Genomic DNA, 24073 nt, shown 5'->3' with positions numbered 1-24073 from the left:
AATATTCATTGTTTTGGTTAGGGTTGCAAAATATTGGAAAAATCTGATATTTTCTGCAATAAATATTGCGATATGAATAGTTTAACAAAACTTGAATAGCACTATTTGTTGTTGTTTGGGGAGTCTATCAATATTTGGGTAACCGAAATGAAATAATCACAATGCAAAGAATGCTTTTCTTACTTTACGTTGTCTCATTTCTAGTCCAAATTTCAAAACTTTCTTAGATCGAGTAAAAATATTGTTTTGTTTTCAACTTTAGAAGAAAAAAGCAAAACAATTTTCCTTAAAACAAGCAAAATTATCTGTCAGTAGTTTAAAGGGTTGCTCCAAAGTGTATTTTTAAGGCTTGGTTGTGTTTATAAGATGCAAAACTATGTGTGCTCAAGCTTCAATTGTAAAAAATCACGTTATTTTTTCATACAGTATATCTTTGATTATATACAGCTACTCGGCTAACATGAAAACGACTGTCGTATTTCCTAGTTCCTTCGAAAGGCCTGCCCTCAAGTGGCTCTGATTGGTCAGCTAACATAATGTGCTGTGATTGGTGGATCTGCTTCACGTCACCAGGAAAAGTGTCACTATAACAGCACACACTTTTGCACTACAGTAGCTTTTAGCCATATCAGTTTGTGCCTGAATCAGACAGAAAAGGACACAGCTGAACCTCATGCCTGCTCTCTAAAATAAAATCTGACAAGTGTCATATATATTCAGGTTAAAAGCATGTGCAAGTAATATGAAACGTTCAAATATCAGACCAAATTTCGCAAATTTCACAAATTTTTGCGATCCTGCAAAATTCTTAATTAAACACAAAATAATCGCAAAAAGCTAAAGTAATCTCTTAAAACATCCAACTCTAAACCATATAATCAAATTATATGAATTTCGGTTTGCAATTACTTGTTTTTAATGGCGTAAAAATGTTGCATACGCAGCGCACGTGATGTATTTGAGTGTATCGCGAAAAATGACATCTCACCTGCGCCCTCACAATCATTACATTACATGAGTAAGTAAGCAAGTAAGCAGACGTGGGTAAAGCACGAGTGATTTACATGTGAAGTCAATGCAAAGATGGGATTAGACATCCTGTGGCCCGAATTGAGCATTTTGTGCGTTTGACGCACTTCAGACTGCTGTATGTATATGAAATAATCACAATGATAATAATCTATATATATATATATATATATATAGCAACATGCTAATTCATACTAGAACCATGCTAACAACATGCTTGCTTATGGCAACCGCCTAGCTACACCTTAGCAACCACCTAGCAATGCCTTAGCAACATCTTAGCAAACACCTAGCAACACCCTAGCAACACCTTAGCAACCGTCTAGCAACATCTTAGCAAGCACCTAGCAACGCCTTAGCAACCGCATAGCAACCACTCAGAACACCCTAGCAACCACCTAGCAACCACCTATATGCCACATAGCTGAGAAATATTTACGATAATTTTAGATGAATATTAAAGTTGGGTGTAGATGTAAAATATTCATTGTTTTGGTTAGGGTTGCAAAATATTGGAAAAATCTGATATTTTCTGCAATAAATATTGCGATATGAATAGTTTAACAAAACTTGAATAGCACTATTTGTTGTTGTTTGGGGTGTCTATCAATATTTGGGTAACCGAAATGAAATAATCACAATGCAAAGTATGCTTTTCTTACTTTACGTTGTCTCAAAGCAACTGCATAGAGAGACACTGCAGTACTGGTGAAAATTGTGGGCGTTTACAGTGGTTTGACGGATAAATATGAATTTGTAACTAAATATTTAACGATACTAAACAGCATTTCCCATTGTTTGCATCTTTGTTTACTTCCTTACTACAACATACCGTTAACGCTAGACACTATGCATGTAATAGATCAGTTTTATCAAATAAAAATACTTACAGGTTGTGGCTCACAATCCACAGCTTCCGCTATTATGGTTGGAGCTGCTCCTACTTTGAGAAGTTTTTAGCTGAATCCAGCACTGAACTGGGAGAGACTCTGAAAGCTGTCCTTTGTCAAATACTAGCTTTATCTTTTTTATAATTTTCTGGAACATAATTAGAATTAAATTGTAAGCATTTTCCTCTTTATGTCATGTTCTTTAGAAGCCAAAATACAGAAACAACAAGCTCCGTTGCTGCTATAACATTACATCGGCTCTAGCCATGTCCCTTCGCTGAGCAGGGTGTGTGCACATGGTGAATGATCGTAACTTGAAGCATTTGTAATCTCACTAACCCGGATGTATTTTTTTGTAGTCCCCAAACTTCATTTGTCGTAGGCTTTTCTAAGCCAGCTCTGTAAAAGCCAATGTCTCCCTTTGCATTGAACTTTGAGCGTATTACTTTCAGAGATTGTTTGTTCGTTCGTTTGTTGGTTGTTTGTTCACACAGCTTCATTAGACATCAACTAAGGTTTAAAATATGAAATCGTAGTGGACCACCCCTTTAAAGTAAAGATTTTCATTTTATATTAAATACAAAGTTCTCATATTTGTTTTTGTTTTGGAATATAGGGTGTATTTGTTAATATGAGGGCTAAATATTCAACATAGTAATGCAAATAATTATTGTGCACATTTAAAACCTAAACTAGGGCTGCACAAGCATCAATCATCAATCAAATTATTAAAAAATTTGATTGATTACTTTTAAAAATATTTTGTCTTGTTTCTAGTCCAAATATACATATATAGTTTAAAGCAAAAACCAGATTATTTTACTTAAAATATAAAAACTGTATTCAAATTTAAAATCATTATGGCAAATATGAAAGCAATTACTTATTATTAATTATCATTTTTTAGTCATTAAAACTGTAACGTTAAAACAGGGCTAATAAATTTGTCTTTGGCTGTATTTAATAGCCCTAGAGGCTAGTTAAGAACCAAACATTAAAAATAATATTTTGCTTGCAGCTTAATTAACAACAGAATTGTGTTAAATTGACCCACAAACATCATTGTTATAATTATAGTGCCACAAGCCAAACTCTGCACATAAGAAATTGGCACAAAAAAAAGTATGTATGTATATATATATATATATATATATATATATATATATATATATATGTGTATATATATATATATATATATATATATATATATATATATATATATATATATATATATATATATATATATATATATATATATATATATATGTATATATATATATATATATATATATATATATATATATATATATATATATATATATATATATATATATATATATATATATATATATATATATACACATATATATATATATATATGTGTATATATATATATATATATATATATATATATATATGTGTATATATATATATATATATATATATATGTGTATATATGTATATATAGTTACCCAACTCCGTTGTGTTATAAATTGCCTCTCAACATAATATACAGTATGGGTTAAATGGCATAATTTATTTGTTTACTTGTGTATAAATAAAAAATAAACAAATTGCCTTTAACATATTTTTAATTCTTTATTTCAGTTGATTTGAATGTCAGTTTCATCTCAGAAATGCTGTTTACAGAGCAGAGCATGAGACAGATTTAAGTATGGTGTTCCTGCGATATCTATGATTCATCTCATTAGCCTGCATGCAGAAGGCCTCCTACTGTTATAGCATGTTTTATTAAAGTTTTTTTAATGAGCCTATAATGAATGCATTCTGTCCCCTGTAGAATGGCCGAGAACCTGATGATCTGTGTGTGCCGCAATACGAGCTCCACATCGCCGCTGACACTCCTGGAGAATTTGGCTTCAGAAAAGAAGTATGCAACAATCAATACATGTGCCAACACCAAATCCCATGCCCTGTTTTCAAGTGAAGCTGATGAATGCCCAGCACAGAGACTGCGAAACTGACTGTTTTTTTCTGCAATCGTGGGCACGACCCACTCGAGAGACCATTAGATTCCCATACATCATAGTCGCACGTATTAAATCGAGACGCATTCAAATTCATTCGGTCTCTGGAGTACACAAAGTGAACAGGTTTAAGACAAAACAATCCATCACATTCGCAAATCCTTCCATTTATCTCAGCGAGAGGGATCAGACTCTCTCCGCTTCTAGTCATTCAGCAGCTTGCAGATAGAGAAAGGTGCTGGTGTTGACCAGGAGCTGGAATTAAACAGCCGCTTCATGCACAAAAGGAAATGAGAACGGCGTAACAATTTGATAGATAGTCAATGAAGAGCGTTTAGATAATTCAAGCCGCTCTCTTGTTTCCAGATAAGGATGGTTAGGCTTATTGGTCTTGTCTTGTGTTGTACGCGGGGCGTCAGTAACGTGAGATTTGAAAACATAGATCTGCTTGGATCAGCGCGCACTACATTATAACAGTGTTTTTATCTATTGCCCCTGTGGCTGTTAGTGCACTGCTTCATGAGGGTTATCTGAGTCTGTTGGGTTTTTATTTGTGTTATGTCGCTGATTTCTTTAATTAATTATTTTTATTGTTGTTTGTCAGATTTCAGATTCAGTCGAGGGAGAACTTCACAGCCATTTTTGCCCTTCCTCTTGAAGATCTGCTGGTGATGTATTATGAAACATCATTCATAGTCTCTTTAAACCTCTTTAAAGGGTTCGTTCCGAAGTGATTAATTTATCATCATTTACTCACCCTCATGCCGTTCCAAACCCACATATATAAAGATAGTTTTAATCAAATATGAGCAATTTGATGTTTCTTTGTTGATTGTCTCTTTACCCAAAACTCTAATTGTTCATAATGTTCATAAAAAGAGTTTCAAAAACAAATACACTTGAATCAGAACACACAAAAAAAAACTACATTTGATTATATTTGAAGATGAGAAGTTTTGTAAAAGGGTTTCGAACTATATGAGGTAAAGTAATAATGGCAGAATTATCATTTTAAGTATGAGTTGAGAGAGAATTATCATTTTAAGTATGGGTTGTACAGAATATTGTCTTTCATAATGATCATTTATAAAAATCCTTCTGTTATCATTTATTATTGTTCATAGGTTATATTTATGTATTACTAATTACATTATATTTTTTAAACAACTGCATTTACTTGATCAAATATAGTTTAGTAAAACTAACAGTTTTTTATTTTAATATATTGCCAAAAAAATGTCATTTATTTTTGCAATTGCAAAGTTGATTTTTGCACCCATTTCTCCGGTCTTCTGTATCACATGATCCTTCAGATATTATTTTGAAATGCTAATTTGATGGTCAAGAACTATTTTAGAATCAATTGAGCACCTATTTGAGTCAGAAATTACATATTTTATCTGTCACTTTTGAAGAATGTAAAGAGCACCTATTTCATCCCTTTTTCAAGATTTAAGACGAGTTTTTGTGTCTCCAGAATGTGTCTAAAGTTTCAGCTCAAAACACCCATCAGCTTCAATTCATTTTTATTTCTAAAGCGCTTTTACAATGTAGATTGTGTCAAAGCAGCTTAACATAGACGTTCTAGTAAATTGGAAATGTGTCAGTCTAATTTTCAGAGTTTAAGTTCAGTGTAGGAACAAACTTCACCAATTGACAAAGTGAAGGAAAAAAAAACCTCGAGAGAAAGCAGGCTCTCTTGGGCACAACCATTTCTTTTATGGCCAAACTTCCTGTGCAGAGCTGCAGTCTAGGCGCCGGAGGCTGCAGAACGCTGGACGTCAATCGTGGAGAAGCTGCAGGTGTGAGTAGGTCACCGGCGGGTGTTCAGGCTGGCCCACGGAATCAATGCGGAGACTCGTTTCTCAGGAATCAGTCTCATGCTGTCCGCTCCTCCATGACCACCGCAGCATCAGCTCAGGATATGGCAGGGTCTAGCATTATGGATACCTTGGCATCATTTCTTCACAGGTCTTGGATCGCATCAATGGCGCTGCACAAAGATTGTTTATTATACCTTTGTGTATACTGGAAATTTGAGCTGTTTTGACTTTGTAGCTGTTTTTGTTGCCTGTGACTTTAATGCCCCCCTGGCCACCGTTCACACATGTGAGTCAGAGCCAAAGAAATGGCTCACTATTGCTATGATGGGCGTAGCTTCTGCTGCTGCGTCTCACACATAAGCAGCACAGTGACAGACAAGAATGAAACAGATCTCCCTTACTACAGTAAGAACTTTCCCAATGGTTATTTGATGTAGTTGCTGTGGAGTTCATTCAAGCCTTTCTGCAACAATGAGTCATACACAATGTCGTTATAAAGTTCACGCTTACGCACACACACCCACACACACACACACACACGTTTAGCTTTGCACTATTTTTGCACAGAAAATGTGAAAGGATACACGTTAATATCCCCTGCTGTATGAATATCCGCTATGTTAATGTACAAAATAAACCTGATTTAAGTCTGTGAACCGGGATTGAATGAAGAATTATTAATTGATTTGACTGTCTATTACAAACATGCACTGTTTTAGAATCTGTTTTAGAAACTGTTTTAGTGCATGTTTGCAACAAACTTGTAAAGCTCATTCTTGAGGTGCTGCTGAACACAGAGAGCTGAAGAGATCTTTTAATCCCGGTTGCTTTGCACACATCCTGTCTTGTGGATATGATTATACGCATTACTATGGAGACATGTTAATACGCTGCAATCAATTCGGTGGGCTAGGAATCCGTACTCCTACGTCACGTTGCGGTGGGCCTCAAAATGGGAGGGATTTGGATCCCATTTTTAACGTCAGAAAATGTAAAAAAGTGACTTATTATGAGCAGCGCGGTGGCGAGTGGGTAGCGATGTCGCCTCACAGCAAGGTCGCTGGTTTGAGCCTCGGCTGGGTCAGTTGGCATTTCTGTGTGGAGTTTGTATGTTCTCCCCGTGTTCGCGTGTGTTTCCTCTGGATGCTCCAGTTTCCCCCACAAGTCCAAAGACACGTGGTACAGGTGAATTGGGTTGGGTTAAATTGTCCGTAGTGTATGTGTGTGAATGAGTGGGCATGGGTGTTTCCCAGTGATTGGTTGCAGCTGGAAGGGCATCCGTTGCGTTAATGATAAGCTGAATAAGTTGGCGGTTCATTCAGCAGTGATGACCCCTGATTAATAAAGAGACTAAGCCGAAAAGAAAATGAATCAATGAATAAGACTTATTGAGTTTCTATCACTTCAGTATGACTCTGGACTCACTATACCTACACACAGTTCTGTCTAAACAGCTACAAAAGATCATTTTCATCATAGGTGCCCTTTAATGCATTCTTCCTGAATAAAATGATTCATTTCCTGAAAAAAATACTGACACTAACTTTTAAATGACCATCCACTTTATATCAGAACATACACATGGCCAATACTGTTTTCCCCTTGTGTTTGTAGTCAAATATCACAACAGCAGACCACAAGATGTTAGCTTCTGTGATTTCTGTCATCGGGACCATAGCCCAGGATGATGTCATCAGCAAAAACCTAGCAGGCCGTGAGGAATTTTGGAGATGCTCTCTTCAAGCCATGGTAAGCTTGGAGATGATAACCTTTTACATCACCAGCAGGCTCCCAAATACTGTCCTTGAAAATTGCTGAATTATGTATGACGTCTTGCACAGTGAATTTTGATTCCGCCGGTTTGTGTCTAAGCTCCTTTTTGCTATCTTGTTGCATGAGCTGTGAATCAAGCCTTTCCCATAGACACTAAAACTGCAAAAAGACATGAATTTAATTTCCGGCTCTGTCAAGATAAAGCTCTGTTTTGGTTGCAGGAACAGTGCATGGGCTGTGAATGTGGAAATGTCCTTTATCCCCTCCTGGGTTTGATGATCAACTTAGCCTCAAATCCCTCTCAGGTTGTCCAGGTAAAGCGAGAAGTAGCACGACAGGCTCTGGGCCAGCGCTCATCCCACACGTCAAGCATTTTTGTAGTTGAAGGGACTTTTATACGTTCTGCTACTGCCTTTCCTCTCCATATGTTGCAATGATGTCAAAAACACCAAAGGAAAATTGGCGCTAATGTTTTTTCTGGCTCTCTTTTTTTAACACAGGAGCTTGCTGTTCCAGCCAGCAGCAGGTGCTTGGGTCTGCTGAGCCATTGCTCTGGGGGTGTCATCACAGTGAGTTAAATTCATTTTACCAAGGCCGAAGCAAGCTTTAACCCAACCCCTGATGCTGGGAGCCACTAAACGTTTGAACTGTAGATTTCTCCCCATTAATTATTCAAATACTCATCCTGCGGAATGTGGGTTGTTGTGGAACCCTGCATATTGGCATCTTCTCCAGAGCTCCTCTACAAAATATTTACACATATGGCTTCTTCTCAGGATCAAAAATGGAAGTTCAGAGTTTAAATAGATGGATGTCCTTACATCTCCAAGAGAAGGATTTGGCATGCACGGAAGCATTTGCATAATTATTACCGTAGCCGCCCTAGGCCGTAGCCCGGGGACTATTTTCTCTGACTATGCAAATCAGATTCCAAGTTGTTTGCTTGCTTGGCTTTTGGTGCTTTGGTGCTTCATATCGCTCCAGTTTCACTGAGTAAAGAGAACTTTGCTGTCCTTTATTTTTATTATATATATATATATATATATATATATATATATATATATATATATATATATATATATATATATATATATATATACACGTGTGTGTGTATATATATAGGCTTTGTAATGTAGTGAGTGGTTTTTCTGCTATGTACTTCTGTTCTATTATGTTCTAAATCTAGTTCTCTGTGATCTGAAATTCCTAAACTAAAAGAAATTCCAATATCTTTTCCAGAAATATTTTTGTTGTTTTGCTTTTAAGACCTTTCGTTGTTTTAAGGGTCATAAACAAACAAAAAAAAAACTGTTCTTGGAATGAAAACGGTTTGTTGCAACATAGGCTCATATTGAAAACACAGCCATATATACATTTCTGGAAATCTCAAATTATGTAGCCAGAGCTACGTATGGCTGCATTTCATCCTTAAGACGAATGCTACAGGGCGGAATGATGCCGTTCCTTTTCACACTAGCAGCTGACCGTTTACATCCGTATGGACAGCTTTACCAGTTTGTCCAGTGGCTCGCAGCATACGTTGGCGGACTTGAGATGCAGAGAGCAGTTGACCATGAGAACAGGGTTTGAGTCCGGCAAAAACGGTTCCAGAAAGCAGGTAAGACAAAAACAAAAGGCAAAAAATTAAATAAACAAGTAAATTACAGGGTGAGAATGTGTTCAAATCTGAAAACGTGGTAAAAATAAGGGAGATTTTTTTTCTGGATTGGTTTTCAAAACACTGTCGGTTGGGTTTAGGGAAGTGGCTGGTCAATTGGTGCTTTTTAAAAAACTACTAAGCCTGGTTTATACTTCTGAGTTGAGTGATTGGTGTGACCCCCGGCGCCTGCCTTGCACATTGTTGCGTATTTATACTTCTGCGCAGTTTGTGTTGCACTGCAATAGCACTTCCGAAACGCTAGCTGGGAGTGGGTTTTATGTTCCTCTGTGTCGAGTTTCTTCGCTGGTGTTTTGTTTTTTCTGAATGCTACCTTAATATAGAAGTAGCTCAAACTCGCTCATTTTGAGGCGGAAACCGGCGGATATGCAACAACATTAATCATAAGGTAAACACAAAACAAAACTTTCCATCTGGACATCCTTCACAGGAGGACTTGACACTTGTAAACACTCGCTCCAACGGGTTCGCTCGGCTCTTGGTCCCACCCATACTCATCAGCGCTACCAAGCTGACCAATCACAGAGCTTGCGCTATGTGTTGTTGCAACGATTAGTAAAATTTTTTGAGAGGTGCGCGTCAGTGACTGCCATAGCGAGAGCAGTGCAACCACACGCAGGCTGCGCTGGAGTATATGCATGCGCTTGACGCAGAAGTTTAAAGCAGCTTTTAGTTGGGTTTAGTGAAGGGGGTTGGTGGGTGGGTCAGTCAGTCAGTCAGCCGACAGCGGCCTCTGGTGGATTTACACGAGAAGAGCAGGCGTGAATAGCACTCATGAGAGAAATTTGAGATTATGTCTCACAAACTTGAGAAAGCGCACACAGCGACATCTGGTGGATTCGCGAAAACAAAAACTGTAAAAAAAAAAAATTTACCTCCTGGGACGTACTTGGTGCTCTCCAGAAATTTATACAGAGCTACATTTTCAGAATGAGCCTGGGTTGGTTTGTTCTTTAAAATTGCTTCTTGTGATTGGCATTTCAATCTTACATTTGTTGTTTGTTCTTCCTTAATATAATTTTGTTAATAAACCACATAAATAATATTAGGATGGCAATACTGTCATACATAGATTCCAATTCTCATACAAAACTCAAATTCTGGTTTAAATATAAAGCTGGAAAGATGTAGTTACATAGCTGAAGAAAAAATGTAGGTCAAGAAATATTTTGGAATCAGATCATGACTCCCAGAATCGGAATTGGATTGTGAGGTTCCTAAAGCTTCCTATCCTTAATACATACATACAGTTGAAGTCAGAATTATTAGCCCCCCCTGTTTATTTTTTCCCCAATTTCTGTTTAACAGAGAGATTTTTTTTCAACACATTTCTAAACATAATAGTTTTAATAACTCATTTCTAATAACTGGTTTATCTTTGCCAGGATGACAGTAAATAATATTTGACTATATATTTTTCAAGATGCTTATATTCATCTTAAAGTGACATTTAAAGGCTTAATTAGGTTAACTAGGAAGGTTAGGGTAATTAGGCAAGTTATTGTATAACAGTGGTTTGTTCTGTAGACTATTGAGAAAAAGTATAGCTTAAAGGGGCTAATAATTTTGACCTTAAAATGGTATTTAAAAAATTAAAAACTGCTTTTATTCTAGCCGAATTAAAACAAATAATACTTTCTCCAGAAGAAAAAATATTATCAGACATACTGTGAAAATGTTAAATATTTAAAAAAGAAAAAATATTATATATATATAATATAAAAACTATATATATATAAATAAAAATAATTACTTTATGTTTTTCATTAAAAGTTTTATTAAAGTTATTAAAGTTATTAAAGAAGAACAAACTCTAAATGTAAGATTGAAATGCCAATTACAAATAGTAATCGTAAAGAACAAACTGTTCTCATTCCAAGAAACTTATTATATTTATTTATTTTTATTTTTTAATTTATAATCTTTAAGCAAAGAAATGTCCTAAAAGCAAAAAAAAAAAAAACCCTTTATAAAAAATGATATTTGGAAATCATATTGGAATTGCTTAGTTCAGAGCCACAGGGAACTAGCTTTGAAACATAATAGTACAGAATTACACTTCAGAAAAACTCTCTCTCTACATGATGGAGACAAATATAAGAATGGGACATATTTGTATAGCTTGATATAGTGAAGCGATATCATATGAGCAACAAGCTTTATATCACACAACGGCTGTTTTTGTAGCAACAAGTGCAAACGTGATCACAATTTAATGTCACAGATTGGTGTGTTAAAATTCTTAATAGTTTTGCTTTAGAAACATTATTGTCTGATTTTGCTCAGTTTGCCAAGCAAAAACGTTTCCTGCAAAGCCACAGCAGAAGGGTTGTTTGTCTCTGTGGTGTTTTGTTTCTGAATGTATCCACAGTTTGAACAAATCGGCTGAATCAATGGTTAAGAGTACACTGTAAAATGATAGGATCAGTTAATCATGACAACATATATTTTTAGTTCATTGTAAGTTATTAAACTAAGTTAATCATCTAACTTAATTTTATAAGTTACACAAGCTGTTTTGAATCAGTTTAACATAATATAAATTCAATGGACTCATAACGCTAGTATGATTAAGTCTAAAAAATTAGCAAGCAACCAGGATTTTTTTACAGTGTAGTTAAAATGAATCAGCCTTTTGAACAAATGGAATAAACGATACACAATTATTTAATATTTTCATATTAATTAAAAAATGCAAAAAAGTTATTGCTCCTCACAAAATTTAAAGAATTTTTTTACTCACATTAATGTCATTTCAAAGCTGTATGAAAAAAACATACATTTTAATAATGAGAAGAATGTTGCTAGCCAAACTAATTCAATTCAATTCAATTCACCTTTATTTGTATAGCACTTTATAGATTGTGTCGAAGCAGCTTCACATAAAAGAACTGACACAGTGTAGTTCAATAATGAAATTACTGTATATAAATTCCTAAAAACAAGGCTGTTCATTATATTCTAAAGAAGAGCCTGAATTCAACTCTTAAGTACATAAGAGTACATTCTAATATTTTTGTGCCATTGTTCCATTCATTCCGTGGTATGAAATGCTGTTGTGCTGTCTTCAGAGAGCTGCTGGTTTGCTAAGTGTTCTCCTCCTGCTGTCTTCTGATGCCACCCGGGAAGCTGTGCAGAATGGAGTAGTGAAGAAGCTGCTGAAGATCCTGAAGGTAGAGTCTGCACCGGATTTTAGCATTCAAGACAACGTTTGTAAGCAAATAAAATCTAATTAAATCAGATATGAGGTACGGAAGACGGTATAAGGTTATGCCCCTAAAGTAAATCACATTTAGCCTTGTACTGGAGGTATTTTATTTGAGAAAGTTCGAGGAAAGTTGGAAGCTTAACCTTTGCTGACACATTGCTCTTTTACTACTGTATAATTCAGCAACGTGTCAGCCAGTGGATTATAAATTTTTACTGACCTAAATCAGCCCAGAACCCAAACTTCCTCAGCTTGTTTAAAGTGACCCAATTATCCTTTTTTTTCTTTCAGATGTTGCCTCTCATTTAGTGTGTAATGTGGCTGCTTGTGAATGTTAAACGTCTGCAATGTTTCAAAGATCAAAGTGCAGGATAAATGTTTTTGTCTTTTGATTCATTCTATACTTCCTAAAATGAGTCTTGAAGTAGTGAAGTAATGAAGTAGTCTTACTTCCTTCACAGACCTACAGTAGGTAAATGTGTAGCTAATTTACATAACACTAGCCTACAGTGTGGTGTCCAATGGGTAAATGTGAATACAGTCGGCTTTGATCACCCAAACAGTGTAGTTGTAGTTGATTTTGGTCTTGGATGTCAAATAAATGCTGTTTTATGCACATCAGTAGCAAATTCACTTTTCACGCATATCCAAAGTATGAAGATAAGTTCTTTTTTATGGGGTAAAATCGAAACTATGATGAAGGCCTGGTTAACATTCACCTTCTGGTTTGTCTTTTGAGACATTTGTACAAATATTTTGATGTCGATATTAAGATTGTATCTGGTTTCATTTTTGTGGAGTTTCAGCACAAAGGAAACAAAATAATGAAAAACAGATTAATTAAAAAGGTAGCACTCACAGTACATCTGTATTATAGCATGGGACGATAACCGTTTTCAAGGTATTCCGTGGTTTGGAAAAGTCAAGGTTTTAAAGAGCCCCTATTTTGCATTATAATAAATGGTCATATTTTGGTTTTGGGGGTCTCCAACAACAGGCTGATATGCATGCAAGGTCAAAAAACACTTTCATTGTCTTGTATTAAGCATTTATTTTTACCTAATTATTTCAATGACTCCTATATGATTCGTTCAGCGATTCATTTGTTCCCAAACCCCTCCTTAGCGTGAAGCTAATCTGCGCTGATTGGTCCGATGACCCAGTCTGTTGTGATTGGTTGACTCCGTTCAGCACGAGATGGAGAGAAATGCCCACCACGGCTATGTGTAACAGATGTGTAACTACACGGCTAAGTAGCACGCAGAGTATGTGAGAGCCCAATGCAGGAATGCAATAAAGCAATGCAGTTAAACAGCAGCGTAATACTCTACTCTTAAACCTAACCTAACACACATTCAGTATTAATCCACACAGCGGCAAAAGTCGGACTATTTTGAAAACTGACCATGCCGTGTGTGTGAGGAACAGCTGATGGCAGGCATAGCAAAGGCAAACAGCAGGATCACGAGTTCAGAAACACATTTAAATCAATAAAGGAAGAAGCACGCGTTACGTTTTCAGTGTGATTTTGTACGCCATATGTGAACATCCCCATACAGATTTAACCTGAGAGATAGTGTACAAGCACTCATCTATAATAGATATGTGATTACGAGCCGCGTGGGGCGATTACAACTTATAACACACAATTAAATACATATTTTGCAAACTACAGAAAACAAGGCACCAATTTTAATTACACTTACATGTTATGATCCAGAGGAAGAAGAAACTAGTCCATATGAACTGTAACAGTTACTGACAAAGTCTCTGTCAAAGTCTGACAAAGTCCCATACATAATTCAATTCAATTCACCTTTATTTGTATAGCACTTATACAATGTAGATTGTGTCAAAGCAGCTTCACATAAAAGGTCATAGTAAATTGGAACAGTGTAGTTCAGTTTGTAGTGTTTAAGTTCAGTTCAGTTTACCTCAGTTCAGTGTGGTTTAAAATCACCACTGGGAGTCCAAACACTGAAGAGCAAATCCAACGATGCGCAGCTCTACAGATCCCGAACCATGCAAGCTAGTGGCAACAGCGGAGAGGGAAAAAAAACTTCACTAATTGGCGAAAGTGAAGAAAAAAACACCTTGAGAGAAACCAGACTCAGTTGGGCACGACCATTTTAATTTCTCCGCTGGCCAAACGTCTTGTGCAGAGCTGCAGTCTCAGCGGCGGAGGCTGGAAGCTGGCCTCAGCGAAGACTTGTCTGTCTCTGGAGCGTCACAGGAATCTCATGTTCTCTACTCCTCCATGACCACCACAGTAGCTGCTCAGGATACGGCCTGGTCCAGGATATGGAAACCTTGGGATCATCTCATCGTTGGTCTTGGATCGAATCAGTGACTCTGGATAGTCTGAAGGCCTCGGGAAGAGTATCCCCAGGTGGAAATAGAGAATAAAGAGAATAATTAGCGTAGCTGCTGTAGTCTCTGCTGCTTCTTTAATAGCAAACAGCCATCGAATCCCACGTTGCAGGGTAGGTTATTGTATCAATCACCATAAAAATTACAGGAACAAACACAGCACTAGGTTGGCTATACTGTGGTGTTGTTGCAAAAATGAACCTTTTATTCCCCACAGCCAAATCTACATCTGTCATTGATCACCATCTAGTGTCTGAATGGAAAGAGCATTAACATTTTACCGGATCTGGAAATACATATTTGGTCATGTACCGTATTGACGTCAAGCAAAAGATCCAAACCCAACTCGATTCATTCATTAGATTCTGAGTCGACTATTTGGTTAAAGAATCAATCGTTTTAAACACAGCGCACTTTCAGATTTAAACCTCAGCTGGATGTTTTCATTCACTTAGTGCTGTTACACACTACATTGAGGCTCATTTTCGAAAACAAATAATAGGGGCTCTGTAAACCGCCAACATTTTTTGTTATACCATTCCTACGGTGTATGTAAGAAGTTTTTAAAAACGTTTTTTGGAACAACAGTATCTTCAGCATAAAAGATATCCAAAAATGCCATTTTAAATTGTATAGAAATTGGTGTTTTTGAAACTATAGAAGATAGCGCTCAATGATTCATTTGAATGATTTACCCTGACATGTTTACTGCTCCAAAATATTTAAAATGTTTCTCAAAATAAAATATATTGGCTGCATCTGAAATCGCCTACTACTCAGGAATTAAAGCATTTAAATTTGAATTTACTACTTGACCGATAGAAAAGTACATTCTATACAGTATGAATGTCGTAGTATGAATCGGATGTACTACGGATGCCATTTTTTCATTATCACGTTACATACATGAATTCCCTTTCATGAATTCCCATTCATGAGGTCATGAAGTCCCATTCATGAATTCTCTCACGGTGCATCATGAGATAGCGTAGTAGTAGGCCATCTGGGTACTTCTCGCATATTGTTTTTCGAATTCTATGAATTCGGACATACTACTCGGCTCGCATACTGCTTTTAGCGTACTATATTGTATGGAGGTATGTGATTCAGGATGCAGCCATTGTGTTCAAAGCAAAAAAAAAAGTTCTTGTTTTTTTACCCAGACATTTAAAAAGAATATATTTTAGAGCAGTAATCACAATACTGTGAAACCGTGATATTTTTATCAAAGGTTATTATACTGTTAGAATCTTATACTGGCCCATGCCTAGTGTATTGTGTTTACAATGCTTTCAACATTTACTAATGCATTATTTAAATCCAACGCTGTGCTAGTTAATTAACATTATAAAAGAACAATTCAGATATTTAGAAAAATATTGGACACCTGTAACCCGACTTCCATAGTATTTGTTTTTCCTACTATGAAAGTCAGTGGTTACAGGTGAGGAACTGTATGTTCATTAACATAAACAAATATGAATAAGTACTTAAATAAAAGTATTGTTCATTGTTTGTTCATGTCACTAAATTAATACATTAACTAATATTTCCCGTGTTTTGAATTATTACCATGAAAATGCTTGATATAAAATAAACACGTTAAAATGCATTTTTTTGTGTGATGATATAAAACAAAACAAGTATCAGATATACTGTAATGCATAAAAACATGCATGCTGAATAATAATATTGTTATTATATTATTGACATATTTTACAGGGTTAAAAGGTTAAGTTTGTGGCTGCCTGGTCATCAGCTATATTGCGGTTTCAATCATAGAGGTTTAACTGAAATTTGCCTGTGTGTCTATCCCGTCAGGCAGGGGGAGAGATGAGCTCCAGATACTCCATTAAAGCCCTGACAGTTTGCACCGCTTCAATCCCAAAGGCCCGGGAGGAGCTGGTTAAGCTTGACAAACGTGAGTTCTGAGGCAGGGAGGGAGAGGATTGGATTCAATAAGGCGTCTTAAGTTTTGTGGCCTTACAGTGACTTTGTGTGCATTTGCGCACTACACACATTTATTCATTCAGGGCTGCACACTCTGAGAAATCTCCTGGCCGGTATTGACGAGTTGGTGGTGGGGAATGCAGCTTTGTGTATGGGCCACTGCTTAGAAGTGGATGGCGTTGCCAGTTGCCTCCTGGGTACAGACTGCGTGGCATTGCTGCTTCGCCACGCCGCTGGAGATGCCAAAAGAGCAGCCGTTCAGCAGAATGCAGCCATCACCCTTGGGAAGCTGTGCAAAATAGAGCCCAGGTATAATTAGGTCTGACTTGCCTTTTAATGTCATCTGTATTATATTGAATATCATTCATGCTGATGTACGTGTACCCAGCAGTGATACTCTGGGAAACATGAAGGTGAAAAGATAATAACTCCTTATAATTAACCTCAGCAAAATGATGAGCTTTCTGAATGTGTAATGAATTAAAACCCCTCCGATATAGATTTAAAAGGTTGGTTCACCTCAAAGTTTGCTCAACAAACCCACAGAACTTTTATTCATGTTTAAGATGCAAATAAATATATTTATTGATCAATTATGAAACATTTCTGTCCATTAAAAGTCTAGTCACTCAACAAAATGATCAACAAAACAGTGTTCACAGTAGATTAAATAACCATTTATAATAGACAATCTAATTTAACCCAATGTATTTTTAAAATATTTACATTCAAAGCTTCTATAGAGATTTTAGAATTAAGTTTATCTGTCTGTGAACATATTTTATGAAGTAATTACCCTGAAAATACAATATTTTTTGTAATATAGCCTATGACTGTGTATGAGTTACTAGACTGCCGCCAAATGAGAGAGAGAGAGAGAGAGACAGAGAGAGAGTTTAAAAAGGCAGCAATAGACACAGCATTAAGTTCAAATAAAACTTGGAGCTCCAAAACTCTGGAACAAATAATATATTATTGTGACTAAATATTGGTGGGGGCGACACAGTGGTGCAGTGGATAGCAATGTCGCCTCTCAGTGAGAAGGTTTCTGGTTCGAGCCCTGGCTGGGTCAGTTTGCATGTTCTCTCCGTTTTGGCGTGGGTTTCTTCCAGGTGCTTCGGTTTCCTCCACAGTCCAAAGACATGCGCTATAGGTGAATTGAATAAGCTTTTTTTTTTTTTTTTTTTTTTTTTTTTATAATTATTTTTTAGGGGTTTTCACCTTTATTTGGACAGGACAGTAGAGAGAATTGACAGGAAAGTGTGGGGAGCAGAGAGAGGGGAAGGATCGGCATAGGACCACAAGGCGGGAATCGAACCCGGGTCGCCGCGAATACCGGAGTGCATGTGTCGGTGCACTTTTCCACTACGCCATTGGCACCGACGAATTGAATAGGCTTAATTGGCCGTAGTGTATGTGTGGGTGTGAATGCAATGGTGTTGGTGTTTCCCAGTACTGGGTTGTGACTGGAAGGGTCCAATATTGTGCTTTCTGAATTTCTACACATACCCCAACCCTAAACCCAGCCTTACAGTAACGTAATGTGTTTTATTAATATCTGCTCCACCTACATTACCTAAACCCAACCTACTTGTGGTGGAAGTCCCTCCCACTTGGAGGTAACCCAACCTATTTGTAGTTTAATTCTTCCCACTCATTCCGCTGTGGCGAGCCCTGATTAATAAAGGGACCAAGCCAAAAAGAAAATAAATGAATAAATGAATAAATATTGGTTGTTAGATGTACCCAAAACTAACCATATGTTATGTTAAACCTATATACTGAGGCTTAAATCAAAGTTATTAGTAGATTCCAGAAAATCTGGCCAAGGTAAGGCTGGTCTCTGTGGGTTTCAGTGATCATATTCTTTAATTACTGTATAAAAAGACCTGTCTTAGCTAACCAGATTTGAGAAACATAATGAACTTTTGTATGAATGCAAATAAACACCAAAATTATCATTTCAAATTACTTTAACAGAGGAACAGAAATCTGAAATGATTAATTTTTGAAAAAATATTTCATCATTTATATTCTAAAGATTAAAGGTCCCATGAAATTAAATGAATGTTTTTTAGATGTTAGTATCAGTATTGTTAGTTTTTTGGATATCTATAAGCTAGTGTGTTTCAAAACGAAAAGAAATTTGCGTTTAGAAGATATAAAACTGATATAAACATGGAAGTCTAGTATAGTTTGTCACTTCCGCCTAAATTGATCAGTGATTTTATTCACATCATCTCAAATATCAGTTTCTCATCAAATCATAACCAATCAAATGCTCTGTAGTATGTGACATGCCCCGCCCCGTTCAGACGTAATAAAACAAACGCTATTAGCTATTTTTATAAAAGGGGAGGAGCTAAACTATATCCCACCCTCTCTTCATGTTTCGGTTGAGATTACGTCAAACATTGGATGAAAAAGGAGTCTTTCAAAGCACTTCACAGGACCTTTAGGAACAATTTATGCTTTAAGAATGATTTAATTGTGAGTGAATGAAAGAATTTTAAGTTTGACAGAATGTAAGTTTTTAAATTTAATTTAAGTGGTTGAACAAATCCTTTAGTAATCAATGATGAATTTGTTAATCATTCTGATAATTATCAGATGAATCAATATAATCATGTTACAGCCATTTTTCAAATACAAACATGTTAGTTTATTGCATTTTAAAATAGTTCACATTCCTGCCTTAGTTTACATCTGTTAATGAGGACTTTCACAGATGACAGAGTCTTTTAAAATATTTACCTTTATTGATTTAAAGAACCGTCAAGTTTTTACCTTCATCTTTAATTTATGAAGTGTCCACAAGCTCAAAAAAATAGCAGCTCTGTTAGTTAAGTGTTCCTGAGGCATCTTATACTCCCAGTCAGCATCTAACAAGGACAATTCAACAAAGAGGAGTCAGAATCTCATGGCATTCAACTTTGATGAGCTTTCAACTTCTCAAAGGTAACGCTGCTCAGAGCACGAGTCTTTACAGTGAGATTTCAAGCCTTGCAGATCAGAGTGCAGCCTAAAAAAGACACTTTAGACAGAAAACAGTGGAGGGTGCAGACGCTGCCAAAAATATTACGCCTAACCCGTGAACCTACTTTATATGCAGAGCAAACGTTTTCACGCTTGTTTGCATTTCATATTCTTAGCTGGTTTTATATTTGGCTGTTTGGGTTTCATTGTGTGGTCAAAATGAGAAAGAACCTAATTCTGTTGCTTTGATAAATCTCTGTTTTGATTTTTTTTTTCAGGCACATGGAGAAGCTCAGGGAGCTCCATGGTTTAGAAATCCTTCACTCCTGTATGAGACTGATCACGTGAGCCACTTCCCAATAAATGACCCCATAACTCAGGACACACGCACACACAGATGAATGCTGTTTGGTCCACAGCTTAAGATGCTCATCTTAAGTGAGGCCACAAATTACTGTCATGCCTGAGGCCTATCTTGATTATGCAGCTGTTTCCTGTGTTCATTTTAATTAGAGAGAATTCACATTGACATGTGACTCTGTTATCTGCTGTTGTAGAGAGCATGTTGCCCCGGGACGATATTCGAAACGTTTCAATTTCTTTTCATCCCAAATGGCTCACTTGGGAAGTGTGTTGCCTTGATTACATTTTGTTCTCTGTTTGTTGATAAATGGATTAATGGTAACTTTTATGTGCTGAATAATAATAATAATAAAAAGAATAATACAACTGCATTTGAAGATAATTACTGTTAAAACCTTCTCTTCTTGGCAGACTTGATTGCTTTGGAAAGCATTTGATGATGTAAGGAGAAAAAGTAACATTGTTACAATAGAAATGGGTTCAGCTGAAGTGAGTCAGTTTGTGTAATCCAGGATTTTGGACAGGATTTGACAAACAGACTGCAGTAAACTGCACAGGAGTTTAACACTCATGCTAGCTTCTATTAAACTTAAAGTCACTTAAAGGCTTACATACTGTTGTCATTTACTGACCTTAATGTCATTCCAAATATGTATGATTTTTTTACACTAAATAGTCAATGATTAAAAAGAAAGAAAAACAGATTTTACGGTAACACTTTATAACTACACACTATCAATAATTTATTAAGCATTAGCGTCTAGTGAATTCATTATATGTTAAGCATTAACTCTACATTAATAAGCATTATTAAGCAGTTTATAACTGCAGCTACAAATGCAGTATTCTTGACTTATAATAACTGTACTTTCATAATTTGTGACTGGTTGATTTTTCATTACTAAATTAAGTATTGCAATATCTACAAACCAGTTGTATTTAAGAGTAGTTGGAGGTTTAGGATAATTCAGAATGAGTTGGTAAATGATAAATAAACTATTAAAACAAATGTCTATATATCTTATTATTCAGGCATATAATAATTGTTATATATATGTTAATAAATGCTTTATTAACTCAACTTCATGCAGTTTTGTGACCTAATCTAAAGTGAGGATTAGTTATGGTTTAAAAATCCCTTGTAAATGAGGAATAAAGGTTCAGTATCAAATGAACAATAGTCTTTGCAATCTTATCTTAAAAGTAAATTTTAAACATTGCTAAATAACAGGAGTGTCAAAATCAAACTGGATAAAACAATAACAATATAATAATATAGCAATATAATAGGATGCAATGTTTAAACTGTACAGTCTTTTTACTTTAAAGATAAGATTGCACAGATTTATTTTTTATTTGATACAGTTTTATTTGTGTATCTTCAAATAAATAGAAATGAATAAAGTCGTTTATGTTATTTTTTTTCTGTTTAGAATTTAACTGAGCCTTTAATTGTCATTTATAAGGGATTTATAAAGCATGAATAGTCCTCACTAGATTAGGTCACAAAACTGGATGAAGTTGAGTTAATAAAGCATTTATTAACATACAAATTAACTCTTAGTATATGCCTGAATAATAAGATAGATAAATGTTAATTTTAATAGTTTATTAATTATTCACTAACTCATTCTGAATGATCTTAATAAACCACCAACTATGCTTAAATAACTAGTTTGTAAATAATGCAATACTTAATTTAGAAATGAAAAATAAATCATTAACAAACTATGAAAGTAAAATTATTAAGCACATTATAAATGTGCTTATAAGTCAAGAATACAGCATTAGTAGCTGCAGTTATAAACAGCTCACTATTGTTAATTAATGTAGAGTTAATTAATGTAGAATGTAGAGTAATGCTTAACAGATGATGAACTCACTATTTGCTCATGCTTAATTAATGGTTTATAGTGTGTAGTTATTATAAAGTGTTACCGATTTTACTAGTCTTAAGATTTTACTATTCTTGAATACTATTCTTGTATTCTTGTCATGTTTTCTTCTATGCTCCACAGATGAAAGAATGCCATACAGGTATGGAATAGCATTACAAGTAAACGATAACCGAGTTTAATTTTTTTTGGTTAACTGCTTTTTAAAAATACTTTTTGTCTATTCAGCAGCCCAGAGAAAACTATTCTGCTTGCTACGGTTATCATACATAAAGAAATTATTCAGATGATTTATTTGAAGACATTTGTGAGGTTTTTGTCCTTAAAAGACCCTTGTACTGTGTGTAGGATTGGTTTCTCACCCCAAACCTCTGTTTCTAATCTCAAAATGTGTATTTTGTGCTAGTAATTAAGTTTTTAGCCTTTGATTGATTGATTGATTAATTTTTCTTCGGTTTAGTCCCTTATTTATCAGGGGTTGCCACAGCGGAATGAACCGCCAACTATTCCAGCATATGTTTTGCACAGCGGATGGCCTTCCAGCCATAACCCAGTACTGAGAAACACAGATACACACTCTCATTCACGGGCACAGTCATACACTACGGCCAATTTTGTTTACTCAATTCACCTGTAGCGCATGTGTTTGGACTGTGGGGGAAACTGGAGCACCCGGAGAAATCCCAAGTGAACACGGGGAAAACATGCAAACTCCACATAGAAATGCCAACAGGACGCGAACCAGTGACCTTGCTGTGAGGCGATAATGCTAACCACTGAGTCACCATGCCGCCTGAGCCATTGATATGAGTGGGAAAATGGGCTATTGGTGGTAGTTTCTCTTTTTGGCCTTTTTGCACTACAGGAACTGGAAATTATTTAGTTATAGGAACAACATTTGGGGAAACCAAATTTTCTCCAATTGTACAAAATCTAAAAATAGGTTTCTACTTGGTGTGAAAGCTCTAAAATAGAGAGAGAGAGAGAGAGAGAGAGAGAGAGAGAGAGAGAGAGAGAGAGAGAGGAGATTAAGCAAGTGAAATTTTAACAGTGGCACAAAGTAACACATTACAAATACAATGTACAGTACAGTACAGTATCTGTAAATGAGTAGTTTTTCTCAGGAATTGTAATTTACTAATTTACTTTTTAAAATGTGTTCTTTTACTTTCCCTTGAGTACATTTTTAGTGCTGTGTCAGTACTTTTACACCACTACTTTCCTTCAACTTGCAGTCACTACTTTATTTTTTCCATGTCTATGGAGATTGGCTAAAGTAATGATACTTTTGCATCATATTGAACAATTACAACACATGTTTGGAAAGTGTCCAAAGAAGATGCCCAAAATCTTTACATTTCATTGTAAGATTGAGATTGCATGTCACTGATGAGAAGATGGTGGATGTTTACTGTAAGATGACTGAAATCGATAAATAGTCTCAAACAATAACTAAATGCACTACAGAATTTTACGTTTACACGTTCCTGGATAAACTGCATGTAAATGCATCAGCTTTTCACAGTGGAATACTGGAATACATTGGAGTACTTTTGAAAGGACTACTTTTCACTAGTACATTGAGTAACATTTACAACAGATATTTTTTACTCTACATGCACTACATTTTTGGGTAAGTAACTGTACTTTTACTTGAAGATGATTTTTCAGTAATCTTTTCACCACTGTTCAAGAACAACATGATGTTCTCAGTTTTAAAACTTTTTCATGGAGTTCTGACAACACTTGTTTGTAATATATTGTAGGTATGTGTGGAGACAAAGTGGGGGACAAGGAGATTGTGCTGTCTACAATGTCATTTTGTTGGAAAAGAAGGTAAAATTTGGATTTTCCCTGAAAATAACTGCACCCTAGAATGCCAATCAACCAATCAGATTCAAACATTCAATTTAAACTCACTTAGTTGTAATAGGCCTACTATTCAGAGATTTTGTTGACAAAATAAGTAACTATGAACTAAGTAGCTTTACATTTTTCCTAGTGCTGGGTTGTGGCTGGAAGGGCATTCGCTGCGTAAAACACATGCTCAATAAGTTGGCGGGTCATTCCCCTGTGGCGACCCCTGATTAATAAAGGGACTAAGCCGAAAAGAAAATGAATGAATGAATG

General features: G+C 35.8%; 1 protein-coding gene across 1 annotated transcript in view; it reads left to right on the top strand.

Moving 5' to 3' along the window:
* ttc12 (tetratricopeptide repeat domain 12) overlaps positions 1 to 20408 on the top strand; it is a 38867-nt gene extending 18459 nt beyond the window's left edge. The window contains exons 13-21 of the mRNA XM_056473884.1: positions 3721 to 3810; positions 4512 to 4575; positions 7345 to 7479; positions 7725 to 7817; positions 8004 to 8072; positions 12253 to 12354; positions 16581 to 16680; positions 16793 to 17018; positions 19964 to 20408. Coding sequence (XP_056329859.1) covers positions 3721 to 3810; positions 4512 to 4575; positions 7345 to 7479; positions 7725 to 7817; positions 8004 to 8072; positions 12253 to 12354; positions 16581 to 16680; positions 16793 to 17018; positions 19964 to 20033 — 949 coding nt within the window. The 3' untranslated portion in view covers positions 20034 to 20408. The remainder of the gene's footprint in view (positions 1 to 3720; positions 3811 to 4511; positions 4576 to 7344; positions 7480 to 7724; positions 7818 to 8003; positions 8073 to 12252; positions 12355 to 16580; positions 16681 to 16792; positions 17019 to 19963) is intronic.
* The last annotated feature ends 3665 nt before the right edge of the window (positions 20409 to 24073 follow it).

Source organism: Danio aesculapii, chromosome 15 (assembly GCF_903798145.1).
Source record: "Danio aesculapii chromosome 15, fDanAes4.1, whole genome shotgun sequence".
NCBI classification, from domain to species: Eukaryota; Metazoa; Chordata; class Actinopteri; order Cypriniformes; family Danionidae; genus Danio; species Danio aesculapii.
The sequence above is the reverse complement of the archived record's forward strand: the minus strand, read 5'-3'. Positions and strand labels throughout refer to the sequence as shown.